The sequence below is a fragment of the Leptopilina heterotoma genome, unplaced genomic scaffold, assembly GCF_015476425.1.
Source record: "Leptopilina heterotoma isolate Lh14 unplaced genomic scaffold, ASM1547642v1 Lhet_42, whole genome shotgun sequence".
Classification (NCBI taxonomy): Eukaryota; Metazoa; Arthropoda; class Insecta; order Hymenoptera; family Figitidae; genus Leptopilina; species Leptopilina heterotoma.
The window spans coordinates 2,357,560-2,380,599 of record NW_025111078.1 but is presented as its reverse complement, the minus strand read 5'-3'; the positions used below and the strand labels follow the sequence as shown (position 1 = coordinate 2,380,599).

Below are 23,040 nucleotides of genomic sequence, written 5' to 3'. Positions count from 1 at the left end.
TGGCAAACATTGAACATCAGTCGAATTATAATCGGAATGTCTGTTGATGACGAACCAATTAGGTTCACGGAGAGAATAATATTTGGATCGGTATTAGTTTCCTGCCTCGTGTATACCGGATACTTTTTTTCCGTCATTCTGGAAATTTCCTTGCAATCCCCACCAGAGATTACGAATCTCGAAGAACTTGCTGCTTCGTCCTTGACACCAGTGATCACCAACACTTATTTAAAGAAATCAATAATAAAAACTCCTAACAACGTTCATTCAATGAAGTTAGCACTAAAATCTATTGTACTTCCAGACAATAGAAATGAAATTGCATGCCTCAAGTATTTGAACAATTATCGAAATGTGTCTTGTATTTCCTTCGAAGCAATAAAATATGTTAATCAAATCAGAGAATTAGAATTTGAATTTGATGTTAAAATCCTGTCAGAACCGGTGGCTATCGTAAATCAAGTTTTCTCGGTAAGATCCTATTGTCCATACAGTGATCGCTTTAGGGAAATTATTGGAAAGGCATCACAATATGGTTTGATGTCAAAAATCTTTCATGTTAGAGAACAAGAGAATCAGTATTTGGAAGTACCAGCAGTAATTGACAAGGAAAGATTATTGCTAATCTGTTGGTGTGTACTTTCGATTGGATTTTCCTTATCTATTTTTGCATTTCTTTTCGAAATATTTGCGAACACAACTATAAGAAAAGAATTTTTGCTTTTTTGAAGATCTGAAGTGTTTGTTGAGAAAGGAATTAAGGTACATTCGGCTGCTACTTTTGAAAAAATTTATTTTCAATAGATTTTCTTCAAATTTTGAGACAATGTTTCTTCGGGTGCCCTTTAAATCTTTTCTCAAAATTTGAAGAAAATTTATCGAAAATCAATTTTTTTCAAGAGTAGCAGCCGAAGAATTATACCTTAAGTGACAAAAGAAAAGTTGATCGAAAAAAATTAACTCTAAAATAATAAAAAGAAGGACGAATAAATTTTAGATGTAACAAAAACTGTAAAAATTATTTTCGAATGTTAAATGTTGACTTATTTTTCGAAATCAAGCTCTTAAAAATAGCACTATGTTGGTAAGAATTATCAACAAAAACCAATTACAAAAAAACTATGGATTTTGTCATTACTGAAACAAAAATGGTTTCCAAAGTAATGACAAAATCGATAGTTTTTTTTTTATTTTTGTTATAAAAGTTCAAGGTTTCTAGTAATATGATTGTAATGTAGATCTATGTTAGTTTCTGCTAAAAGAATATTTAATTGCAAATATGCAATTAAGTATCTATGATTCAGAATATTAGAAATTTCAATTTGTTGAATTGTTTTTCTGTAAATATCAATGACGTGTTTCAATAAAATGTATTTATCACAATGTATTTGTCTATTTAATTCCTTTACAATTTTCCTGACTTTTTCCTAATTTTCATCAAAAATATTATTTATTTACTTTTTTTTATCCTGCTAATAAATTGAATTCCTGCAATTAATTTTATTATTCATCAAAGAATTTAAATATTTATAGAAATAATTTCATTCTTGGGAAGAATTTTATAAAAATTTTTAAATAATTCAGTTCTTTCAACTAATTTTATGCAAATTCTAATTTAAAACATTGAATTCCTAAGATATTTTTATTTTTCATAAAAAGAATTGAATTCTTTCGAAGAATTTTACAAAGAATTTTTTAAATAATTGAATTCTGTTTGGAAATTTTATGAAAATAGTAGATATTGAAAATCATTGAATTGCGAAAAGTTTTTAAAAATAATTAAATTTTACAAAGAATTCTATTAAAATTTTTGAGAATAATTGAATGTCTGTGTGGCATTTTATTAAATTTTTTTTTAAAAATAATTGAAATCCTAAAAAGAATTTTATTATTTATGAAAATCATTGAATTCTTCCGAACGATTTTATTAGAATTTTTTTAAATAATTGAATTTCCAAAAAGAAATTTATTACTTTTAAAAATAATTGAATTCTTGTGATGAATAGTAGGTTTTAGTAGATGAGTGCAAAGCCTGGGTTTCTGCGAACTTACGCAGCAAGATTATAACGCAAGCTTGCTGCTTAAACTACTACTACCACCACTACTAAAAATGATATTTTTAACTTTTAGTTCGTGGCTTCGATGCACGCGACATTTTGAGCGTTTTCTCTACACAGTCTGTGTATAATTCTGACCATGTGTGTCTCGGTTAATTAAGTGTGAAATGAAATCTAACGAAAACCCTTTTAGTGTGCACTGTCGCTCGGTTGCGCTCTCGGCCCAACTGGACGGATCCCTTTTTCGCATTTGCGAACATCGCAGCCAGGTGCGCGACGAGAAAGCAGTTTACGATCAAATAGTTTGCATTTTTTTTATCTTTTTTTTTTTTTTTTTGTCAACCGCATCTCTTTTACTTCGCTTTTGAGCCACAGAATATTACGGAACGATGGTTTAAGCACAGCCCCCCACCCCTCGCCCCCCTCTCTTCATTGAGCTTTGTTTTTCTTTGCCAACCAATTCTCCCCCTCCCTGTCTATTTCTCCAATATAAATATATTATTATAGGGTTTTATAGTTATGAAAAATTGAATTTCTTGTTTTAAGTAAAATGTTCTCTTGTTTGACTCGGACTGGTTATATTTTTGTCAGTTGGTCCGTAATTTTTCATTTTTGGTCCTTAAAGTTCGTATTTTTAAATACTTTCACTGGTTCGAGCTCTGACTTTGGTATCAATTAGAAACTTTCAAAAAAACTGTGATAAAAGAAAAAAATATGAAACAAAAGAGCTTGATGCAAGAGGGGTTAAAGATTTCCATTGAAATTCCAAAAAACTGATTTTGATATAAATCTGTTTGTTTAATGTTCTGATAATAGCCTACGGTATAGTATTACTGTATTACTACAAGAATAAGCAGCCGGAATGAGTGGATAATGAAGAAAAGTTAATTGATCGACTAATTAAACAGTGATGTTACATTAAATAACTGAGCCCTGAAATGTCGATTATTATCTCCTCCTTTTTTCTCCATTTCTCAGATATTGTAAAGTGAATTTGTAGTGGGTTACGCAGTGAGGTTAAGAGCGGAGCAACGTTTATCCTCTTTTTAGTGAACACGCCCACTAGGACCGTACACTATTGACTTTACGAGGCGATCTACCTGCGAATTCTTTGGCTCGATCGGTAATTACCGTAAATTACATGAGGAAAAACATTCGTTCGTTTGCTCGTGACACTGATTGTGAGTAACGCGGTATCTATTCTTCCGACAGGTCGTGCGTCCCATCTGGTTCGCAAATCGGTTAAGAACTCTCGTGTGGTATAATAAGGGTCTCCTTTAGATCCCTGGCAAAGGGAAAGGAGATTGCAAGGACAGTGTGAGTGTGTGTCTGTGTTTTGAAGAAGAAAGAAACGAAGGAAGTTCGTTGCCACTGAGAGGGAATCGGGATCCGCACGATCGAGTTGTTGGTGTTGGCACGCATCACGCATCAGTACGCAATTCCACGCAACTATCCCTTATATCCGGCACATCTTCTTGGTCCCCATAATGACTCTTGCGTTATTCTGCGTAATTACACTGTGTCTGGACACGGATAGATATTCCCATTATTCTATAGTTGTATAACGCAGCGTCAATTTACATAAATGCCGATAGAAATTTAACGATCGGCTAATTTTTTCTCAACTGGTTCACTTAATTTCTCTGTTCACGTGTTGAACTTTTCGCCTGGCTCTTCTGTAGTGGGATATATGTGCCGCAAGTCATGCTTGCTGCAAGATTCTCCCAAGTTATCCTAAGCCTATTTATCCTAAAATAGTTATTTTCGTAACAAGGGCGCAAAATAGGTGATTGCGACGATGGTCCCGAAATTTCGTCAAAGTCGTAATCACCTTTGCGCCCATGATGCGAACATAATTTTTTGTCCTAACTGCATGGAAAGTATGGCATTGAGGGCACGCACGATTAAACGCTCATATTAGTTAAAAATTAAGCTCTATATAAACATTATATCGAATGAAGTCTATAATGATAGAAGTTTTAAAATAGAAATAAAAAACAATGTATTCTGGAAACATAGTATTTATTTAGAACGTAGTAATTAATAATTGAACAAAACTGAAACAAGAACTTTTAAAATTGACAATTTTGATAAACGAAATGGGAACAAAACCAAATATCTCATTATTTTTTTAGAGAAAATAAAAAAAAATTGCAAATTTTTATAGACAAAATAAAACAAGTTGAAAATGTTTGCAGTTCTATAGTCAACATAAAAAGAAAGTCGAAAATGTCGCATTTTAATGAAGAAAATCGAATAATTAACAAGCGGGCGCAAAATACTTTTCCGCCCGCTCGGAGGTAGGGGAAGCGGGTGGAAAATACTTTACCTCCCGCTGACGTCATACAAGCGGGCGCAAAATACTTTTCCACCCGCTTCCTCCACTCTCGGGCGTAATGTATTACTTTGCGCCCGCCTTAAGTGCCCGAAATGACATACTTTTCGTGCAGGTAGGACAAAAATATTATTTAGTGATATTAAATATAAGTTTTTAGTTTTCCCTAGGTTTTAAGTATTGGATTTTTCAAATTGTTTTCCAAAATAAGAAAAGTGTTTTGGAACGATGAGTTTCCCTGGGAAAAGTGATGGATCAGAGCGGAAAATCAATACAAAAACACTACTGGTTAAGCGCGTGAGAAAACGAGTTTATATATATCCTACGGAATCAGATTGCTAAAAGGAGTACAATCGATTTCTAGTCAAACTATGATGAGATTTGGTTCGATTTTCGATGAAAGCCATCTCATGTCGGTACACTGGATCACCAAAGGAAAGAATCTCCGTATTTTCAAGGAACGCGTTTCAAATTACCGCGGGATTGCGTTGCATTCTGTCCGTTGCGCTTGGCTAGCAGCGAGCAAATCTAATTCCTTCGGACTCGACTCAATTCCCTTTCTCTCTCTCTCTCTCTTGCAATGCTCCCATTTTCTCTCTTCTCTCTCTCTCACTCACTCACCCTGTCGTCTTTTTTCTCTCCCTCTATCGTCTATAGAACATCCCGAGGGATAAGTACCGTTTCACCGATCGACGAACCAGGGCGCGCCTTTTAACATGGCGTTTTTCCTCTCGGGAAATTCGCACTGGCTCCAGTTGCCAATCGATGATTCTTGCCAACTTCTATACTTTTTAGATGTACCATTCTTTCTTCTCAAAAAAAAAAAAAAAACCTCGTACTTCTTCTTCTACTCTTTTTTTCAGTTTATTCTTAAAACTTTCTGATACTGGTCGAACAAGAATTTTCTTTTTTACTACTAGAGAATCAAAATTGTCAAAATTAGCACCGATTTGAATCTAAAGGAAACTTCGACTAGTACTTAGTCTAGTACTTTTGAGAAAAATTATCCCTGACTTCCCTGACCTGTGGCAACCCTGAACTAAAACGTTAAGAGAAGCTTCCACTGAAGTCTCAAGAAAAGTGTCCACAGAAACCTCAAGGAAAGCTTTTAGTGAAATCTCAAGAGAACATTTTCACAGAATGTTTCTGCAATAGTTGCAGACTTCGTACCCGATCATTAATTTTTAAAAAGTAGCAAAAAGTAGCTTTCAAACTAAAAAAAGTGGTAAAAAAGGAACTATCAAAAAATTAAACTTGATGACCAAAAAAACTCGTTTTAGAAACTTCACAAAATTGACAAAAATTCCATTCTTTATTTTATTTTCCTGACTTTTTCCCAATTTTCATCAAAAATATTTACTTCCTTCTTATCCTGCTAAAAATTGAATTCCTGCAACGAATTTTATTATTCATCAAAGAATTGAAATATTTATAAAAATAATTTCATTCTTGCGAACAATTTTATAAAATTTTTTAAATAATTCATTTTTTTCGACTAATTTTATGCAAATTCTAATTTAAATAATTGAATTCCCGAGAAATCCAATTCATTTTTATTATTCATAAAAAGCATTGAATTCTTACGAAGATTTTTACAAAAAATTTGTTAAATAATTGAATTCTGTTTGGCAATTTTACGAAAATAGTAGATATTGAAAATCATTGAATTGCGAAAATTATTAAAAAGAATTGAATTTAACAAAGAATTCTATTAAAGTTTTTCACAATAATTGAATGTCTGTGTGGTATTTTATTGAATTTTTTTTTTTTGAAAATAATTGAATTTCTAAAAAGCATTTTATTAGTTATGCAAATAATTGAATTCTTGATAACGATTTTATTAGAATTTTTTAAAACATAATTGAATTTCTAAGAAGAAATTTATTACTTTTAAAAATAATTGAATTCTTTTGATGAATATTGTTATTTATGAAAGTAATTGAATTTTGCAAACAATTTTATTAAAATGGCACAAAATAATTGAATTTTCGGAAATAATTTTATTATTTATCCACATAATTGAATTTAGGAAGAATTTTATTGAAATCTAAAAGAATAATTAAATTATTTCAAATAATTGAATTTCTAAGAAGAAATTTATTACTTTTAAAAATAATTGAATTCTTTTGATGAATATTGTTATTTATGAAAGTAATTGAATTTTTCAAAGAATTTTATTAAAATCTAAAAGAATAATTAAATTATTTCAAATAATTGAATTTCCAAGAAAAAATGTATTATTTTTAAAAATAATTGTATACTTGTGATGAATATTGTTATTTATGAAAATAATTGAATTTTTCAAAGAATTTTATTAAAATCTAAAAGAATAATTGAATTATTTCAAATAATTGAATTTTTACGAACGATTTTATTATAATTTTTCAAAATAATTGAATATCTGTGTGGCATTTTATTAAATTTTTTTTGAAAATTATTTAATTTATTTATAATAATAATTGAATTCTTACGAACGATTTTATTATTTATTAAAATAATTGGATTTTGGATGAATTTTATCAATTTTTTGTTTTAAATAATTGAATAGTTTTGCGAAATTGTATGAAAATACTAAATATTGAAAATAATTGAATTTCGAATATTTTTTGAAAATAATTGAATCGTTTTAAAGAATTTGATTTTAATTTTTGAGAATAGCTTTTTGATGTCTAGTATTAGCGAATTTAAAGTAGTGAAAATTATAAAAAAAAACCAGAAATAGTAGCTTTTCGTTTTTAAAATCTTAAAAAAGTACCCAAATAGTAGCATAAAAAACAGAAAATTAATTTTTCAGCATCCGTTTGAAGACTAACATTAAAAACATAGTGTTATATTCCATCACTTTTATTTCTATCAATATTATTATGCTTTATGATTTTTATACAATTTTTAAATCAACATTTCCTACTGAGAAAAATCTATATTTACAAAAAAAAAAAAATACAAGTTGTATTACTTTTCGCCAATAGTGAATAAATTCAATTTGGAATCAATTTTTTTTTATAGCTCTCTCAGAAGTATAATTTTCTCACTGCAATGTTAACGTTATTGTTTATATTAATATTTTATAATCTTATTATACTTGAGATTTAATAGACGGGGGATTTCAACCCGCATAATCTTTTACTGAGAATGATGCCCTCTGATTTCCCGCATTTGAAAAGATTTTATGACGATTTCTTTACAATTTTTTTTTTCAAGAGAAAAAAAAGAATGAAAAAATATATATATATTGCATCAAAGCTGGTATAGGCAGTGAGCCAACGGTCGATCGTTGGTAGAGTTCCTACGAGAACAAGCTTCGTGGAAACACGATTGCAAACGTTGTAATTTCAGACATCTTCCCTTCTTACGCCTCGGTTCGATTTTAATGCAGTGCTTAGCATAGAACAGCTTCGCTTGAAATCATCGACAAGCGTTTTTTTTACGAGCACATATAAAATTCAATTTCACATTAAAATTCAAACATCAGCCGAAACTAAGGATTTCGAATAAAACAAGGAAAAAAATATCTGTTAATTCCCCTGAAAGATGTAAACTATGAGTTTGAAAATCAAAATCGAAAAACATGATCTGGATCCTAGAAAATATTCTCATCCTGCACTGAGAAAAAAAAACTATTGTCCCAATAGCGCCAATGCTATTCATTTTTTCGAAGCAATAATTTCTGTATTGAATTAATAAAATTCATTGCAAAATTCAATTATTTTCAAAAATAATAAATTCTTCGAAGAAATCCAATTATTATCAAATTTTTTGATAAATTTCTTCGCAGTCATTCAATTATTTTTATAAATAATAAAATTTTTTTAAATTAGTTTTTTTTTTGAAAAAGGTTAATTGAATTTTTATGAAAATTTGACTCGGATTGAAATTAGTGACATTTTCAAGTATTAAGTAAAAAAAATTAATTAAGTAAAAGTACTCTATGAAATCTCAACCACCAGTTCGTGGAATATTTATTGCGGAAATCGCACACACCCTGAGAAGTCTTCAATTACATTTGAGAATGACATATATATTATTTTCGCTCAAATAACATTTATTTTAATGTAAACATATTTATTCCAAGTAACATGATATTCAGTGGGAAAATATTTGATTTGAGAAAATTTTCTTCACAGTTTATATATATATATATATATTTTTAAAAAATATTTATAAACTTTTATCATTCTTTAATCTTTATTATATTGAATTTAAGAAGCAGTTATAAAATATAGACAAACTTCGTTGCTTTATGTGTAGGAAAACAAATTTTTCTCCTTTTCAATTAATTTTTAAATATATTTTATAATTTGACCCTTATTTCAAGGTTATGTTCACTTTTCTTTTGATTTTATACATTTTATATCCTTTATACTATTTTATATCGTTTTATATCTTTTTTGACCGAATTTTAAAGTTTATCGTCGCCTCTTGACTTTTCTGATTATTTTGAGACCTGAATAATCTTATTTTGTTATTAATTAATTAATTATGTACATTAATTAATATAATAATATGAATAGTATAATAAAGTAATGCTAATTAATAGTATCACCTACATGAATTTTTTCCCCCTTAATTAAGCATTTTTTAACTAGCAAAATTAAAATTTTATTTTGAAAAAAATGGCCTAAAAGGTTTATTAAAACTCGTGTTTTTTGTTTTTAAAGAGAGATTTGTTATTTTCAATGGAAAAGCATTTGTGATTTACTGGTCGTAAACATTATTCTCATAGTCAGTTCAAGTCATTCCTAACAATTCATATAAAGTGAAGTACACAAAGAGAGCAAGTTCATTGTATTTTCAAGCTGCATTCCGAGATGAACAATAGTCATAAAATTAAATTCAATGATCTAAATAGAATTATTGATTAAATTATAGTTCTTTAACAAATTATAATAACTAAATTTCATTTGTTAGAAAGAATTTCAAAAGAAAAATTCTTTCAAATAATTTTTTTTATTTTATAGGTAATAATACTGTATAAAATATAATTTTAAATAATATAATAATATAATATAATTTTAGATAATTATATACGAAAATTCTGTTTTTACGTTTACTAAAAAAAAAAATTTTTTTAAATTAAGAATTTATATTATCAAAAATTACTTTTAATTTTTCGATCTTTTAATCGTTGCAATTCAATGACTATATAGAGTCAGAAACTTTTAAGTGCATATCTTCCAAGAGAGAATTTTCGAATTAATGAGACCTTGAGTAGTTTAGATTTATGCAAAGCAGAAAGTTTAAGAACTTTTATAACATTTTCGTGGTAGTATATAAAAAAAGTTACTATTTACATTGTAAATTTAATAGTTGTACACAAAAGAAAAGTAAAAATTTATTCAATACTTGTAAAAATCTGTATTTTTTTTATTTTATGCACTGAAATGTAAAAAATTCAATATTGATCTTATTACACCAAATGACGAAAGTCGAAACTCCCGCGAAAATTGAGCATAAAGAAAAGAAGAAGAAGAAGAAGATGGGTAATATTTTTAAACTGATTTATAGTCATACAAAAAAAAGAGATGATTAAATATGGAGATAGCGTGAAAAGAATAATAAAAAAAAATACAAGCGAGGCGTTATTGGATACATCTCTTGAAGAGCTCCCAAGCAAAATGCATTGATAGCAAAAGAAACCGGTCAATTCCAGGAAGTACACAAAGTTCCGGTTAATACGCATTGTTAGACATGGCTCATGTTTGTTCCCCCAAAGACAAATCTGAATGTTAAGCATGTCTTTATTTATATTTCTTTTTTATGTTTCGTGTGTCTCTGCACGTGAGGAAAAATTGAAAATAAAAAAATTTTTATGAGAATTTGAAAAGTTTTCCAGGTTAAAAACGGAATTTTTCCAGGTTCTTAAAAACTACATTTATATTATTACAAAATTAAATGAGTAATTACAACTTTTCCATAAGAATTGAAATTCTTCAAAAGTATCAAATTCAAATCTTTTTGAAATTTAACAAACTTATAAAAAATTGTTATAAAACATGAAGAAATCGATCACTCCAAGTGATCGTTGTGAAATATTTAATGTATTTTTTCATATCCAGAAAATAATTGAATTTTGCTATTTATTTATAAAGATAATTGAAATGTTAGGAATTTTTTTTAGATGTTTTGAAAATAATTGAATTTCCACGAAGAATTTTATTAATTTTGAAAATAATTGAATTTTTGTGATAAATATTGTTATTTATGAAAATAATTGAATTTTACAATGAATTTTATAAAAATTCCTGAATATAATTGAATTTCGACGAAGAATTTTGCTACTTATAAAGATAATTGAAATGTTGACAACTTTTTTTGGATTTTTTTAAAATAATTGAATTCTTGCAACGATTATTATTAAAATTTTCAAAAATAATTGAATTCTTCTGATAAATATTGGTATTTATGAAAATAATTGAATTTTTTAAAGAATTTTATTAAAAATTTTGAAAATAATTGAATTTTTGAGAAGAATTTTAATATTTATAAAGATAATTGAAATTTTGATGAGAATTGTTAAAAATTTTTGAATATGATTGAATTTTGGAGAAGAATTTTATTTAAATAGTAGATATTGAAAATCATTTGAAATGAGAAAAAATTTTTAAAATAATTGAAATTTTGACAAGAATTTTATTAAAATTTTTTAAAATAATTGAATTTTGGAAAAAAAATTTAATTATTTCTAAAAAGAATTGAAATTTTTTTCAAATTTTTGAAAATAATTGAATTTTGCAATGAATTTTATTAAATAGCCTGAAAATAATTGAATTTTGCTATTTATTTATAAAGATAATTGAAATGTTGACAATTTTTTTTTTTGATGTTTTGAAAATAATTGAATTTTTATGAAGAATTTTATTAATTTCGAAAATAATTGAATTCTTCTGATGAATATTGTTATTTATGAAAATAATTTAATTTTCCAATGAATTTTATAAAAACTCCTGAATATAATTGAATTTCGGCGAAGAATTTTGCTATTTATAAAGATAATTGAAATGTTGACAACTTTTTTTTGTATTTTTTGAAAATAATTGAATTCTTGCAACGATTATTATTAAAATTTTAAAAAATAATTGAATTCTTCTAATGAATGTTGGTATTTATGAAAATAATTGAATTTTATTAAAATTTTTGAAAATAATTGAATTTTGCAATGAATTTTATTAAATATCCTGAAAATAATTGAATTTTGCTATTTATTTATAAAGATAATTGAAATGTTAACAATTTTTTTTTATGTTTTGAAAATAATTGAATTATTGTGAAGAATTTTATTAATTTCGAAAATAATTGAATTCTTCTGATGAATATTGTTATTTATGAAAATAATTTAATTTTCCAATGAATTTTATAAAAACTCCTGAATATAATTGAATTTCGGCGAAGAATTTTGCTACTTATAAAGATAATTGAAATGTTGACAACTTTTTTTGGATTTTTTTAAAATAATTGAATTCTTGCAACGATTATTATTAAAATTTTCAAAAATAATTGAATTCTTCTGATAAATATTGGTATTTATGAAAATAATTGAATTTTTTAAAGAATTTTATTAAAAATTTTGAAAATAATTGAATTTTTGAGAAGAATTTTAATATTTATAAAGATAATTGAAATTTTGATGAGAATTGTTAAAAATTTTTGAATATGATTGAATTTTGGAGAAGAATTTTATTTAAATAGTAGATATTGAAAATCATTTGAAATGAGAAAAAATTTTTAAAATAATTGAAATTTTGACAAGAATTTTATTAAAATTTTTTAAAATAATTGAATTTTGGAAAAAAAATTTAATTATTTCTAAAAAGAATTGAAATTTTTTTCAAATTTTTGAAAATAATTGAATTTTGCAATGAATTTTATTAAATATCCTGAAAATAATTGAATTTTGCTATTTATTTATAAAGATAATTGAAATGTTGACAATTTTTTTTTTTGATGTTTTGAAAATAATTGAATTTTTATGAAGAATTTTATTAATTTCGAAAATAATTGAATTCTTCTGATGAATATTGTTATTTATGAAAATAATTTAATTTTCCAATGAATTTTATAAAAACTCTTGAATATAATTGAATTTCGGCGAAGAATTTTGCTATTTATAAAGATAATTGAAATGTTGACAACATTTTTTTGGATTTTTTGAAAATAATTGAATTCTTGCAACGATTATTATTAAAATTTTAAAAAATAATTGAATTCTTCTAATGAATATTGGTATTTATGAAAATAATTGAATTTTATTAAAATTTTTGAAAATAATTGAATTTTGCAATGAATTTTATTAAATATCCTGAAAATAATTGAATTTTGCTATTTATTTATAAAGATAATTGAAATGTTGACAATTTTTTTTTTTTTTGATGTTTTGAAAATAATTGAATTTTTGTGAAGAATTTTATTAATTTCGAAAATAATTGAATTCTTCTGATGAATATTGTTATTTATGAAAATAATCGAATTTTCCAATGAATTTTATAAAAACTCCTGAAAATAATTGAATTTCGGCGAAGAATTTTGCTATTTATAAAGATAATTGAAATGTTGACAACATTTTTTTGGATTTTTTGAAAATAATTGAATTCTTGCAACGATTATTATTAAAATTTTAAAAAATAATTGAATTCTTCTAATGAATATTGGTATTTATGAAAATAATTGAATTTTATTAAAATTTTTGAAAATAATTGAATTTTGCAATGAATTTTATTAAATATCCTGAAAATAATTGAATTTTGCTATTTATTTATAAAGATAATTGAAATGTTGACAATTTTTTTTTTTTTTGATGTTTTGAAAATAATTGAATTTTTGTGAAGAATTTTATTAATTTCGAAAATAATTGAATTCTTCTGATGAATATTGTTATTTATGAAAATAATCGAATTTTCCAATGAATTTTATAAAAACTCCTGAAAATAATTGAATTTCGGCGAAGAATTTTGCTATTTATAAAGATAATTGAAATGTTGACAACATTTTCTTGGATTTTTTGAAAATAATTGAATTCTTGCAACGATTATTATTAAAATTTTAAAAAATAATTGAATTCTTCTAATGAATATTGGTATTTATGAAAATAATTGAATTTTATTAAAAATTTTGAAAATAATTGAAATTTTGGGAAGAATTTTAATATTTATAAAAATAATTGAAATTTTGATGAGAATTGTTAAAAATTTTTAAAAATAATTGAAATTTTGACAAGAATCTTCAGAGTCAAAGTGAAAATGACATTTAATTACTTCCAAAGTACCTATAATGAGTGTAAAAAGCAAAAAAGAAAAGAAAGAATGAAGTGTCACCGCCGAAGAGAGGGGGCGATTTATTTGAAAGAGATTTCACCTGCAGTAAAATGGCAAAGGTTAAAATGCGTTCCATTTTGCATTGCATTGCGGACTGTTTTTTTTATGGGAAAATAAGTATGTACGCGAAGAGAGCCGGTCATAAAACAAACTCAAGATATCCGAATAAAGCCTTGCAACACACGTTGTGGGGAGGGGTGGGGGCGCACGTGAGCGCGTGAATGTATGTATTATACTATATAAGTTAGAAAATAGAGATGCTAGACGTAGATGGGACAGCGAAGTTCAGGCAGGGGATGCTGCTAGTCTGCTGCCAGACGTTGTAAATTTTATCGCCCGGATAAAAGCGAACTTGTAGAGAATAGCCATAAAGGTGCTTTATTGTACATTTACATCCAGATATAATGTGTTATACCACTAACTTAAGTGAATCAAACACAATAATAAGAGACAAGCTTTCACTTCCTATATTCCAATTTTTTTTTTTTTTTTCTTTTTGAGCTAAAAAGTCATAATGTAAATATTCTTTTATAACGATTCCAACTTGTACATCACGACAAGTGGTTACTTGTCGTACAACTTGTACAAGTTGGAATCGTTAAATTTCAGAGTGATTTGTGGATTTACAATTTATCACGAATTTATTCGACGAAAGAATTCAATTATTTAAAAATATGTTGATAAAATTATGTTTATGATAATTCAAATAATTCAAATAATTGAATTTTGTATAAAAGGTTTATAATAATAAAAATGTATTACGTTTAATAATAAATATGGTATACCATAAATATATGTAATAAGTGGAATAAAATTAAAGTATAATGATGCAATAACGATAAATTTTTCAATATAGAAAAGAAATTGAATCTCGGATTTATATATAAATAAATTTTCAACTAAAAAAATATATGATTATGTCGCGAGTTTGTGTCAAGTTTTAACCCGTCGCGGCTAAAGTTTTCATCGAAATGCATCTACTCAATTTAACCATTTCCGTGTCTGAGCAAAATCGTTAATTAAAAACCGTCGATTCGGTCGTCGAGTATCATAGAGAACTCTATTGCATATTTCAACGCGCCGAGCTTCTGTCGACTCGTTTTATCTTCCGATAATTGTATTTCGGTGAGACGAAAATGGGCGGGCATTGTCGAGATCGAATGATGGCAAGAGACGTTTGTAATCCGCTTTCAAATATCGTTTATTACCACGGGCACGTAATATAATATTCATAATATTATACTCTCCAAATCTGAATTAGTTCAAAATAACTAATTGTTCCTTCAATCAAAAACTCCATTTTGTTGCTTAAATTTTATTTTCAATAAAGTTAAATCTAAATCATTATTTAATCTATACGAACTTTTACAGGATTTACGGACCTAGTTCGAGCCCTGTTCAAACTTATCACAAGTTTGCTGCAAGATTACATGCTATTTTGGTTGAAGTATTTTCTTTCGTTTGTTTGAAAATCATTTTTCTGATGTAAAATAAATTGATAATTAGTAAACTTAATTAGTAAACTTGTACATTGATTTTACAAGGAATGTTAATTTAAAACAAATACATAACAACGATTCAATTAATCCTGCGGGAGAAATAGCAATTTTCATTAATAAAACTGAATATTTACTGTATTCAAACTTGGATGTTGTATTCAATTATATTGCTATTTATTTTTTGCGAATACAATGGAAGCATTAGTTATCAATTTATAGTCACATAACTGAAATGTCTGCATATTTAATAATTTCAAGTTCAAAAGTTCAAGAGAATAAAATTCTTTATTTAAATTTATAATACAAAAGAAGATTCAAAGCAAATTTTTTCTTTATTCTTTTTTTTTTTTATTATTAAATAAAGGAACAACATTCGCATTCGCGATTCTAAAGAAGTCCAGTGTATTACTTTGTCCGATGGGAACGCAGTGCGTGGGTGGCCTTGTAAATATGCATGGCGTACTTCGGATGTAAAATGCTCAATTTCAAGATTGCCTTTGCCCATTTCATACAAATACGACGCATTTCTCAGTGATGCAAGTATTCCCTCATAGATGGGCTACTTTATGACGACTGCTCGCAACTGTAATGACTGTATTTTACTTGTAACGCGGATATATTGCTACTTGAAAGATACCACCGAATAAATTAAAAACAAACAAGATAGTAGAGATAATTTCCCTTCAAACATTTTCAATTGTTCAAATTTCAATGAATTTATTAGTAGAAATTAGAAAAAATTGCACCCATTTTCAATCAACTATTTTTCCTTGTCAGCAAAGTAACCAACTAGGAACAGTTAATAAAAATGACAAGAATTGTTTTTTAACTAACATTTTTTTAATGGAAAATTAAAATTAAAATTAAAATTGTTGCAAGTATTATTGGAACTAAAGTAAAGACATGGTCTTAGTAAACTAAAACATTTTTAAGAAATGTTACTGACCTCTTTGGTCTACATTTCTTTTAAAGTAAAGAAAAATTTTAATTTAGAAGCTTTTCCGTATATCTTCTATATTTTTTTTTTTAAATTAATTATTCATATTGTAAGCGTGACAAAAATTGTTGGAAAGGAGAAAAAAGTTTCTATCGGACAATAGACACAGTTTATAACGAACCGAAAAGTAGTTATATTTCATTTTTAATGTTTTAAAATATTAAATATGTTTATTAGAACTAGGGAAAGTGTCAAAGAATAAAAGCAATTTTAATTAAATCTTTTACATTTCTATTGAAGTTTATTAATTTTTCCATACTTTGCCAGACATTTAAATATAGTGTGAAAATAATTTTCTACAATTTTTAAATAAAATTCTTCTTTGAGTCAATTATTTTTAATAATTTTTGATAAAGTTCTGTTGAGAATTTTCAAATTAATTTCTTTACAATTCGAAAATAAAAACTTGAAATAATTTTAAAAAATTTCGATTAAGCTTTTTGTAAACAATTAATTCCATAGAATTCTTAATTAAAAGTATGAAAAATTTAAATTTTCAAAGATTTTAATTTGAAACCCTTTACAAAATTCTATTACTTCTAAAAATAGCAATTATTAGTAACTTCTCCAAAACTTGAATGGAAATTAATTTCTGAATCAATTTTTATTAGAAAATTCTACGAGAATTCAATTATACATAATTTTATCAACAAATTTTTAAATAATTATTAAATTCTTTCGACGAATTTTAATTAGTTTTTAAGAATAATTACATTTTTCGAGTAATTCAATTAAAATTGTATTAAAAATAATTGAAATTCTACAATGAGTTTTATTATTTATAAAATTAATTGAATTCTTGAGAAGAATTTTATAAAAAAGTTTTAAACAATTGATATTTTCGAAAAAATTTATGAAAATTCTATTTTTAATAATTGAAATCCTGTGAAATTTTAAGTATTTTAGAAAATAATTGAATATTCGTGTAGAATTTTGTCAAAATTGTTTTTAAATAATTGAATTCGTTTATTAAGTTTTTTTTATATAATAGATGTAAAAATTATTGAATTAAGAAAAAGTTTTGAAATTAATTTGAATTTTGCAATGAATTTAATTAAAATTTTTGAAAATAGTTGAATTTTATTACTTTTTGAAAATAATTGAATTCTTGCGATGAATACTATTATTTTTGAAAATAATTGAATTTTACAATGAATTTTATAAAAATTCCTGAATATAATTCAAAAAATTTAATTTCAACCCTTAATAAAATTCAATTATTTCTAAAAATTGATTTTTCCGAAAAAATGTATGAAAATTTATTTTAAATAATTGAATTCCTGAGAAATTTTTTTTTTGAAAATAATTGAATGTTCGTGTAGAATATTATCAAAATTTTTGTTTAATAATAGAATTTTTTTGGATAATTTTATTAAAATAGTAGATATTGAAAATAATTGAATTCTTGTGATGAATATTGTTATTTTAGAAACTAATTGAATTTTGCAATGAATTTTACTAAAATTCCTGAAAATAATTGAATTTCGTCGAAGAATTTTGCTATTTATAAAGATAATTGAAATGTTGACGAGAATTTTTTTTAGATTTTTGGAAAATAATTGAATTTTTGCGAAGAATTTTATTACTTTTGAAAATAATTGAATTCTTGTGATGAATATTGTTATGTACTTACAGATATTTAAACTTGTTTTTTCTTGAATTCAATTTATTTTTGACCCTTAAAATAAAATTAAGACAATTTTGGGCTTTAAAATCAGTTTTCTTTTAAACAATTTAGTAAATATTTGGACTTAAAGTAAGATTTTAGTGAAAAATGCTAAAGTAATTTTTAGTCAAAATTAGGCTTAAAACAAGAATTATTTTTTAAAGCAAATGTTCCAATTTGATACTTTCAACTTAACAGCCTGGTGAAATATTGTTGTCGTAAGTTTGTCGTGAGTTTGTTGCAAATAATTTTATTATATTAAATTAATAGAAGGTCGAAATAGCTTTGCCATATTAATTTTTAAAAAGTTAAAATAGAGTGAAACGTGGAGCTGACCTGGCCCTGTCAGGGCTCAATATTGGCTCTGATCGGGTTTAAATCTGGCAAGTATAAAATACTCATATTAAATTAACATAGGGTCGAAATAGGGCTGCCTTTTTTTTAAAAAAAAAGTTAAAATTGAGTGAAACTTGGCGCTGACCTGGCCCCATCAGGGCTCAATATTGGCTCTGATCGGGTTCAAATCTGGCAATTACGAAAAACCCGAGGTACAGAAAAAGAAAAGTCGCGACTGCATTAGGAAAATAAATTTCCATTTATCTCTAAGAAAGTGTTTTAATAAAGAAAGACCTTGAAAAAGAAAAATTGAGTGGAAGAAATATAACGACTCGGGGAGTTTGACCTTGCCGAGTGAAATTTCTATTTTTCCTGAAAAGAAAGAACACGCCTGGTAGGGAATCTCTATATTGCACACTATAGGTACATGCATGTAGGAAAAGAGAGAGAGAGAGAGAGCAGAGTTGCGAAAAGCATTTTGGCGACGTGGCGGCTCGATATTCGGGGTGCGGTTCCTAGGTTCGTAGGTCCCTGGGTTTGCGTGAGAGACGACGCTGGAAAAGAGAAGAGAGAAGGGTGGGCGGAAGAGAGAGTCGAAGGCGCGTGGGTGGTTGGGCGCCGTGCACGCGTTGTGCAGTGCGGTTAACGGCGTGTGCGTTGCGCCGATAGCCAACGCTTCGAACGGAAAAGACGCTGCAGAACACAAGACGCCTCAAAAGATAGAGAGAGAGAGAGAGAGAGAGAGAAATTCCCTCCTTTTCTTCCTTTTTCTCGCACAAAAGAGACAAAAATGATACCAGGAGGATAAAAATTAAAAAACAAATTATAGCAGAAAAATAATAAATTTTCTTTCTTTTCCCCAACTTGGAATATGAGACAAACAGCGTGCGATAAAGAGAACAAAAATTATCAAATATTATACGTAGGGAAAAATATTTACTTTAAAAATTTACGATATAAAATTATATCAGGGTTGCCACAAAAAATTAATTCACTCTCTGAATTTGAATTAGTAAAAATGTTTACTAATTTGAATTACTGACTGACTTTTTGCTTTTGAATTAGTAAATTCAATTAATTTCACTAATAAACTGTCATTTCTACTAAATTATTAGTATATTTTACTAATTCAAAAGCAAAAATTCAGTCACTATCAATTATTTTTATAAATAAATAGCAAAATTCCTCGTCGAAAATTCAATTATTTTCAGGAATTTTAGTAAAATTCATTGCGAAATTCAATTATATTCATAAATAACAATATTGATCACAAGAATTCAATTATTTTCAAAAGTAATAAAATTCAATTTTCTATCATTTTTCTTATTTCAATGATTTTCAATATTCTACTATTTAAATAAAATTTTCCAAAAGAATTCAATTATTTAAAACAATTTTGACAAAATTCTACACGAATATTCAATTATTTTCTAAAATATTTAAAATTTCACAGGATTTAAATTATTAAAAATAGAATTTGCATAAATTTTTTCACCAAAAATCAATTGTTTGAAACTTTTTTATAAAATTCTTCGCAATAATTTAATTATTTTTACAAGTAATAAAATTATTCTCTAAAGAATTTAATTATTATAAAAAAATGTAATAAAATTCGTTGCAAGAATTCAATTATTTTTATAAATAAATAATAAATCGATTATTCGGAAATCCATTTTCAACTCGATTTCTATTAGAAAATTCTACTAGAATTAAAATATTCAAATTCGAAAATAAAAAATTTATTGAATATTTGAATGTTTGTTAAAATTTAATTCTCATAAAGAATTTTATCAACCAATTTTAAAAATATTTGAATTTTTTTTTACGATTAATTTGAAGAAAATTTTTAAGAATAATTACATTTTTCGAGGAATTTGATTAAAATTGTATCAAAAATAATTAAAATCCTGCGATGAAGTTTTACTATATTTATGAATATAATTAAATTCATGAGAACAGTTTTATTATTTAGTAAAATAATTGAATTATTGCAGAATAGTTTATAAAAAAATTTGTAAATAATTTAAATCTTAGGGAATTTATATTATTTTATGAAAATAATTAAATCTTTACGTAGAATTTTATTTTAATTTTTTTAAATAATTAAATTTCAGCGTAGAATTTTGTAGTTTATAAAAGATAATTAATTGAAATCATTAGGAAAATTTTTTTTTAATTTTTGAAAATAATTTAATTTCTGAAAAGAATTTTATTACTCTTGAAAAGAATTTTATTCTCGTGATTAATATTGTTATTTATGAAAATAATTGAATTTTACAAAGAATTTTATTTAAATTCTCGAAATTAAATTCCTCGAAAAATGTAATATTATTTTGAAAATTTTTTTGCAAGAATTCAACTACTATTATACTTTTGAAAATAATTGAATTTCAGCAATTTGTAACTTTTCCAAAATTCAAATTTTTCCAGTACTGAAATAAAAATCCCTTACTTTTTCCTGACCAAGTCTACACTTTCCCTGACTTTTCCCTGATTTCCCCGAACTTTGGCAACCCTATTTATACACAGTTAGTTTTACTTATTCTGAATTCGTAATAAAAGAATATTATTTTTCGTTGTATATAAATAAAAATTAATTATATAGTGTATATCAATAAAAAGATGTGTATAAATATTTATACAACGACTATAATTAAAGAATACGAATGAAAAAAGAAAGAATATTTTGAAAAAAGGCCACCGCGGATGTAAAATTAAAAGCAAATATTGAAGAGGAATAGACGAAAGGAGAATGAATTCAAGGTAAATAGAAAAGAAAAGGAGAAAAATAGAAAATAGTGCTGGGGAAATTAAGGCAGAGATAAAAGAGGAAGGAGAGAAATGGCATGGAACAAAGTAATAACTAGAAATGAATAAAATAATCCAAGTTCAATAGAGAGAAAGAGACTGGATTTATAATTTCACCTTTAGAGGGCCGGTAAATTTGCACAAATTTTAGTAGTTTTTCATAAAGAAAAATTTATAAATAAGAATAGTCAATTCGATAAAAAGACTCGTCAAAATAAATGGTGGCCCTCTAAAGGTTAAAATAGAAGGTTAATACCAAAAATCGGCTCTAATTTTAAAACCTTTTTTTACAGTGTAAATTATAGTATGAAAGTAGTCAAGCCATGACAGGGCCAAGTCTGGCCCGAGCCTGACAAGTTTCATTCCCGATAGAAAATAGTTCGACTTAACAAAATGAGGAAAAGAGGTTAAGGAAAAAAGAAGCGATGCTAAATAAGGGAGGAGTAAGAAAGTGTACAAAGGGAGTTAAGGAAGAAAAAGAGGTTGGGATTAAAGGAAGTGGAGGAGTGCGGTTGAGGGTAGGAGATAAAGACGGCAAGGGAGAGATGACGATACTGTCAGTTTCGTGAGGATAAAAGCTCCAGGAGAGGAAGCGAGAGGGAGGAAGTAAAAGAGAGGAAGTGAGAGAGAGAGAGGGCAAGAGGAAAACAGAGTGCAAGAGGGAAAAAGATAGGAAAAGAGAAAGAGATAGCAAAAGAGAAAGAGAACAAGGGAGAAAAACAGAAATAGAGAGAGAGAGAGAAAAAGAGAAGGAAAGAAAAAGAGAAGGAAAGAAAGAGAGAAGGTGAGAGCGAGGAGGAAGAAGAGAAGGTAGGAAGGACGCGGGCGTCTCGGCGTTCTGGCAGACGAACGCATCGATCCCAGGCGGGTCAAGCACGGAATCTCTCCCCTTCAGCCCCCTCTTCGCCTCCCATCTACTCAACCACCCTGAACCGCCACCCGACGTTACCGCGCGCTCGCCCCGCCAGACAAAGACAAATTACGCTGCATTTTCAGAGCCCCAAAGAGCCCACCCTACCATCCACCACCCTCCCCCCCCCTCTCTCTCTCTCTGCTTCTCCTTCTTTACCACCTTCTCCGGTACCACTTTTGTCCCTGCCACACAGCCACCAACCCACGGCCTCCTCAGACTTTCCTATGTAGGGCATCAAACGGGTGCTCAACCCCTACGCACTTTCTGATCTCAAACATTACAAATCAAACCCCCTCTATCTCTCTTATTCATTTACGGCATCTAATTACACACTCCCTCTCTAATTTTCCCAAAAACTCCTTTTCTTAATATACAATCTTCTCTAAATCTCCTTAGTGTTCTTAATTGCACCACTTACCTCCCCTTCTCCCCAACCGTACACAGTTGTTTATCTGTTCATCTGAAACAATTTCTCCCGACTTAAAGAAGTGAATAAACCCTTCTATACATTCATTATCTCCAACTTGTTTTCGAGGAGGAGTTAACTAGGGTCCCCTAGTAACGCGATATTACAGAATTTCCAAATTTTTTCGATTTTGACTTTCATGTTCACTTTGAGTTTGAAAACAAAAGTCAAATTACAAAATAACACTTCAGTTAGTCTAACATTTTCCACAGAAATTGAGACATTCAAAAATTTCAAATTTAAACCTTTTTTAAATTAAACAATTTATAAAAGTATTGTTAGAAAACATGAAGATATCGATTGCTCCTAGTCGAAGACTCGGAGTGATCGATTTCTTCATGTTTTCTAATAGGGTAAGGGGCCACCCATATTTTGAACGACTGTAATTCCAAAACGGTATTATATAACTTAATTAAAAAAAGGCAGCAAGAAGTTAGCCGCGCACTTTAACGCGCGAATTGTTGCTAGTTTACTGTAAATTTACAACATTTTTAACTCTATATTTACAACATTATTTACTATAATTTTACAGTGAATTATTCCTTAACCTTTAGAGGGCCGGGGTGGCCATATAGTGTCCACCATTTATTTTAACGAATCTTTTTATAGAATTGACCCCTTATTTATAAATTTAAAAAAAATAAAAAAACTACTA

At 27.1% G+C, this 23,040-nt stretch overlaps 2 protein-coding genes across 2 annotated transcripts in view; one reads left to right on the top strand and one right to left on the bottom strand.

The window, feature by feature from the left end:
* Positions 1-23,040, bottom strand: part of LOC122506494 (protein bric-a-brac 2-like) — a 296,899-nt gene that overhangs the window by 175,021 nt on the left and 98,838 nt on the right. The window lies entirely within an intron of this gene.
* LOC122506500 (zinc finger protein 181-like) overlaps positions 2,191-23,040 on the top strand; it is a 155,485-nt gene continuing 134,635 nt past the window's right edge. The window contains exon 1 of the mRNA XM_043618725.1: positions 2,191-2,326. Within this exon, the coding sequence (XP_043474660.1) occupies positions 2,225-2,326 (102 nt within the window). The 5' untranslated portion in view covers positions 2,191-2,224. The remainder of the gene's footprint in view (positions 2,327-23,040) is intronic.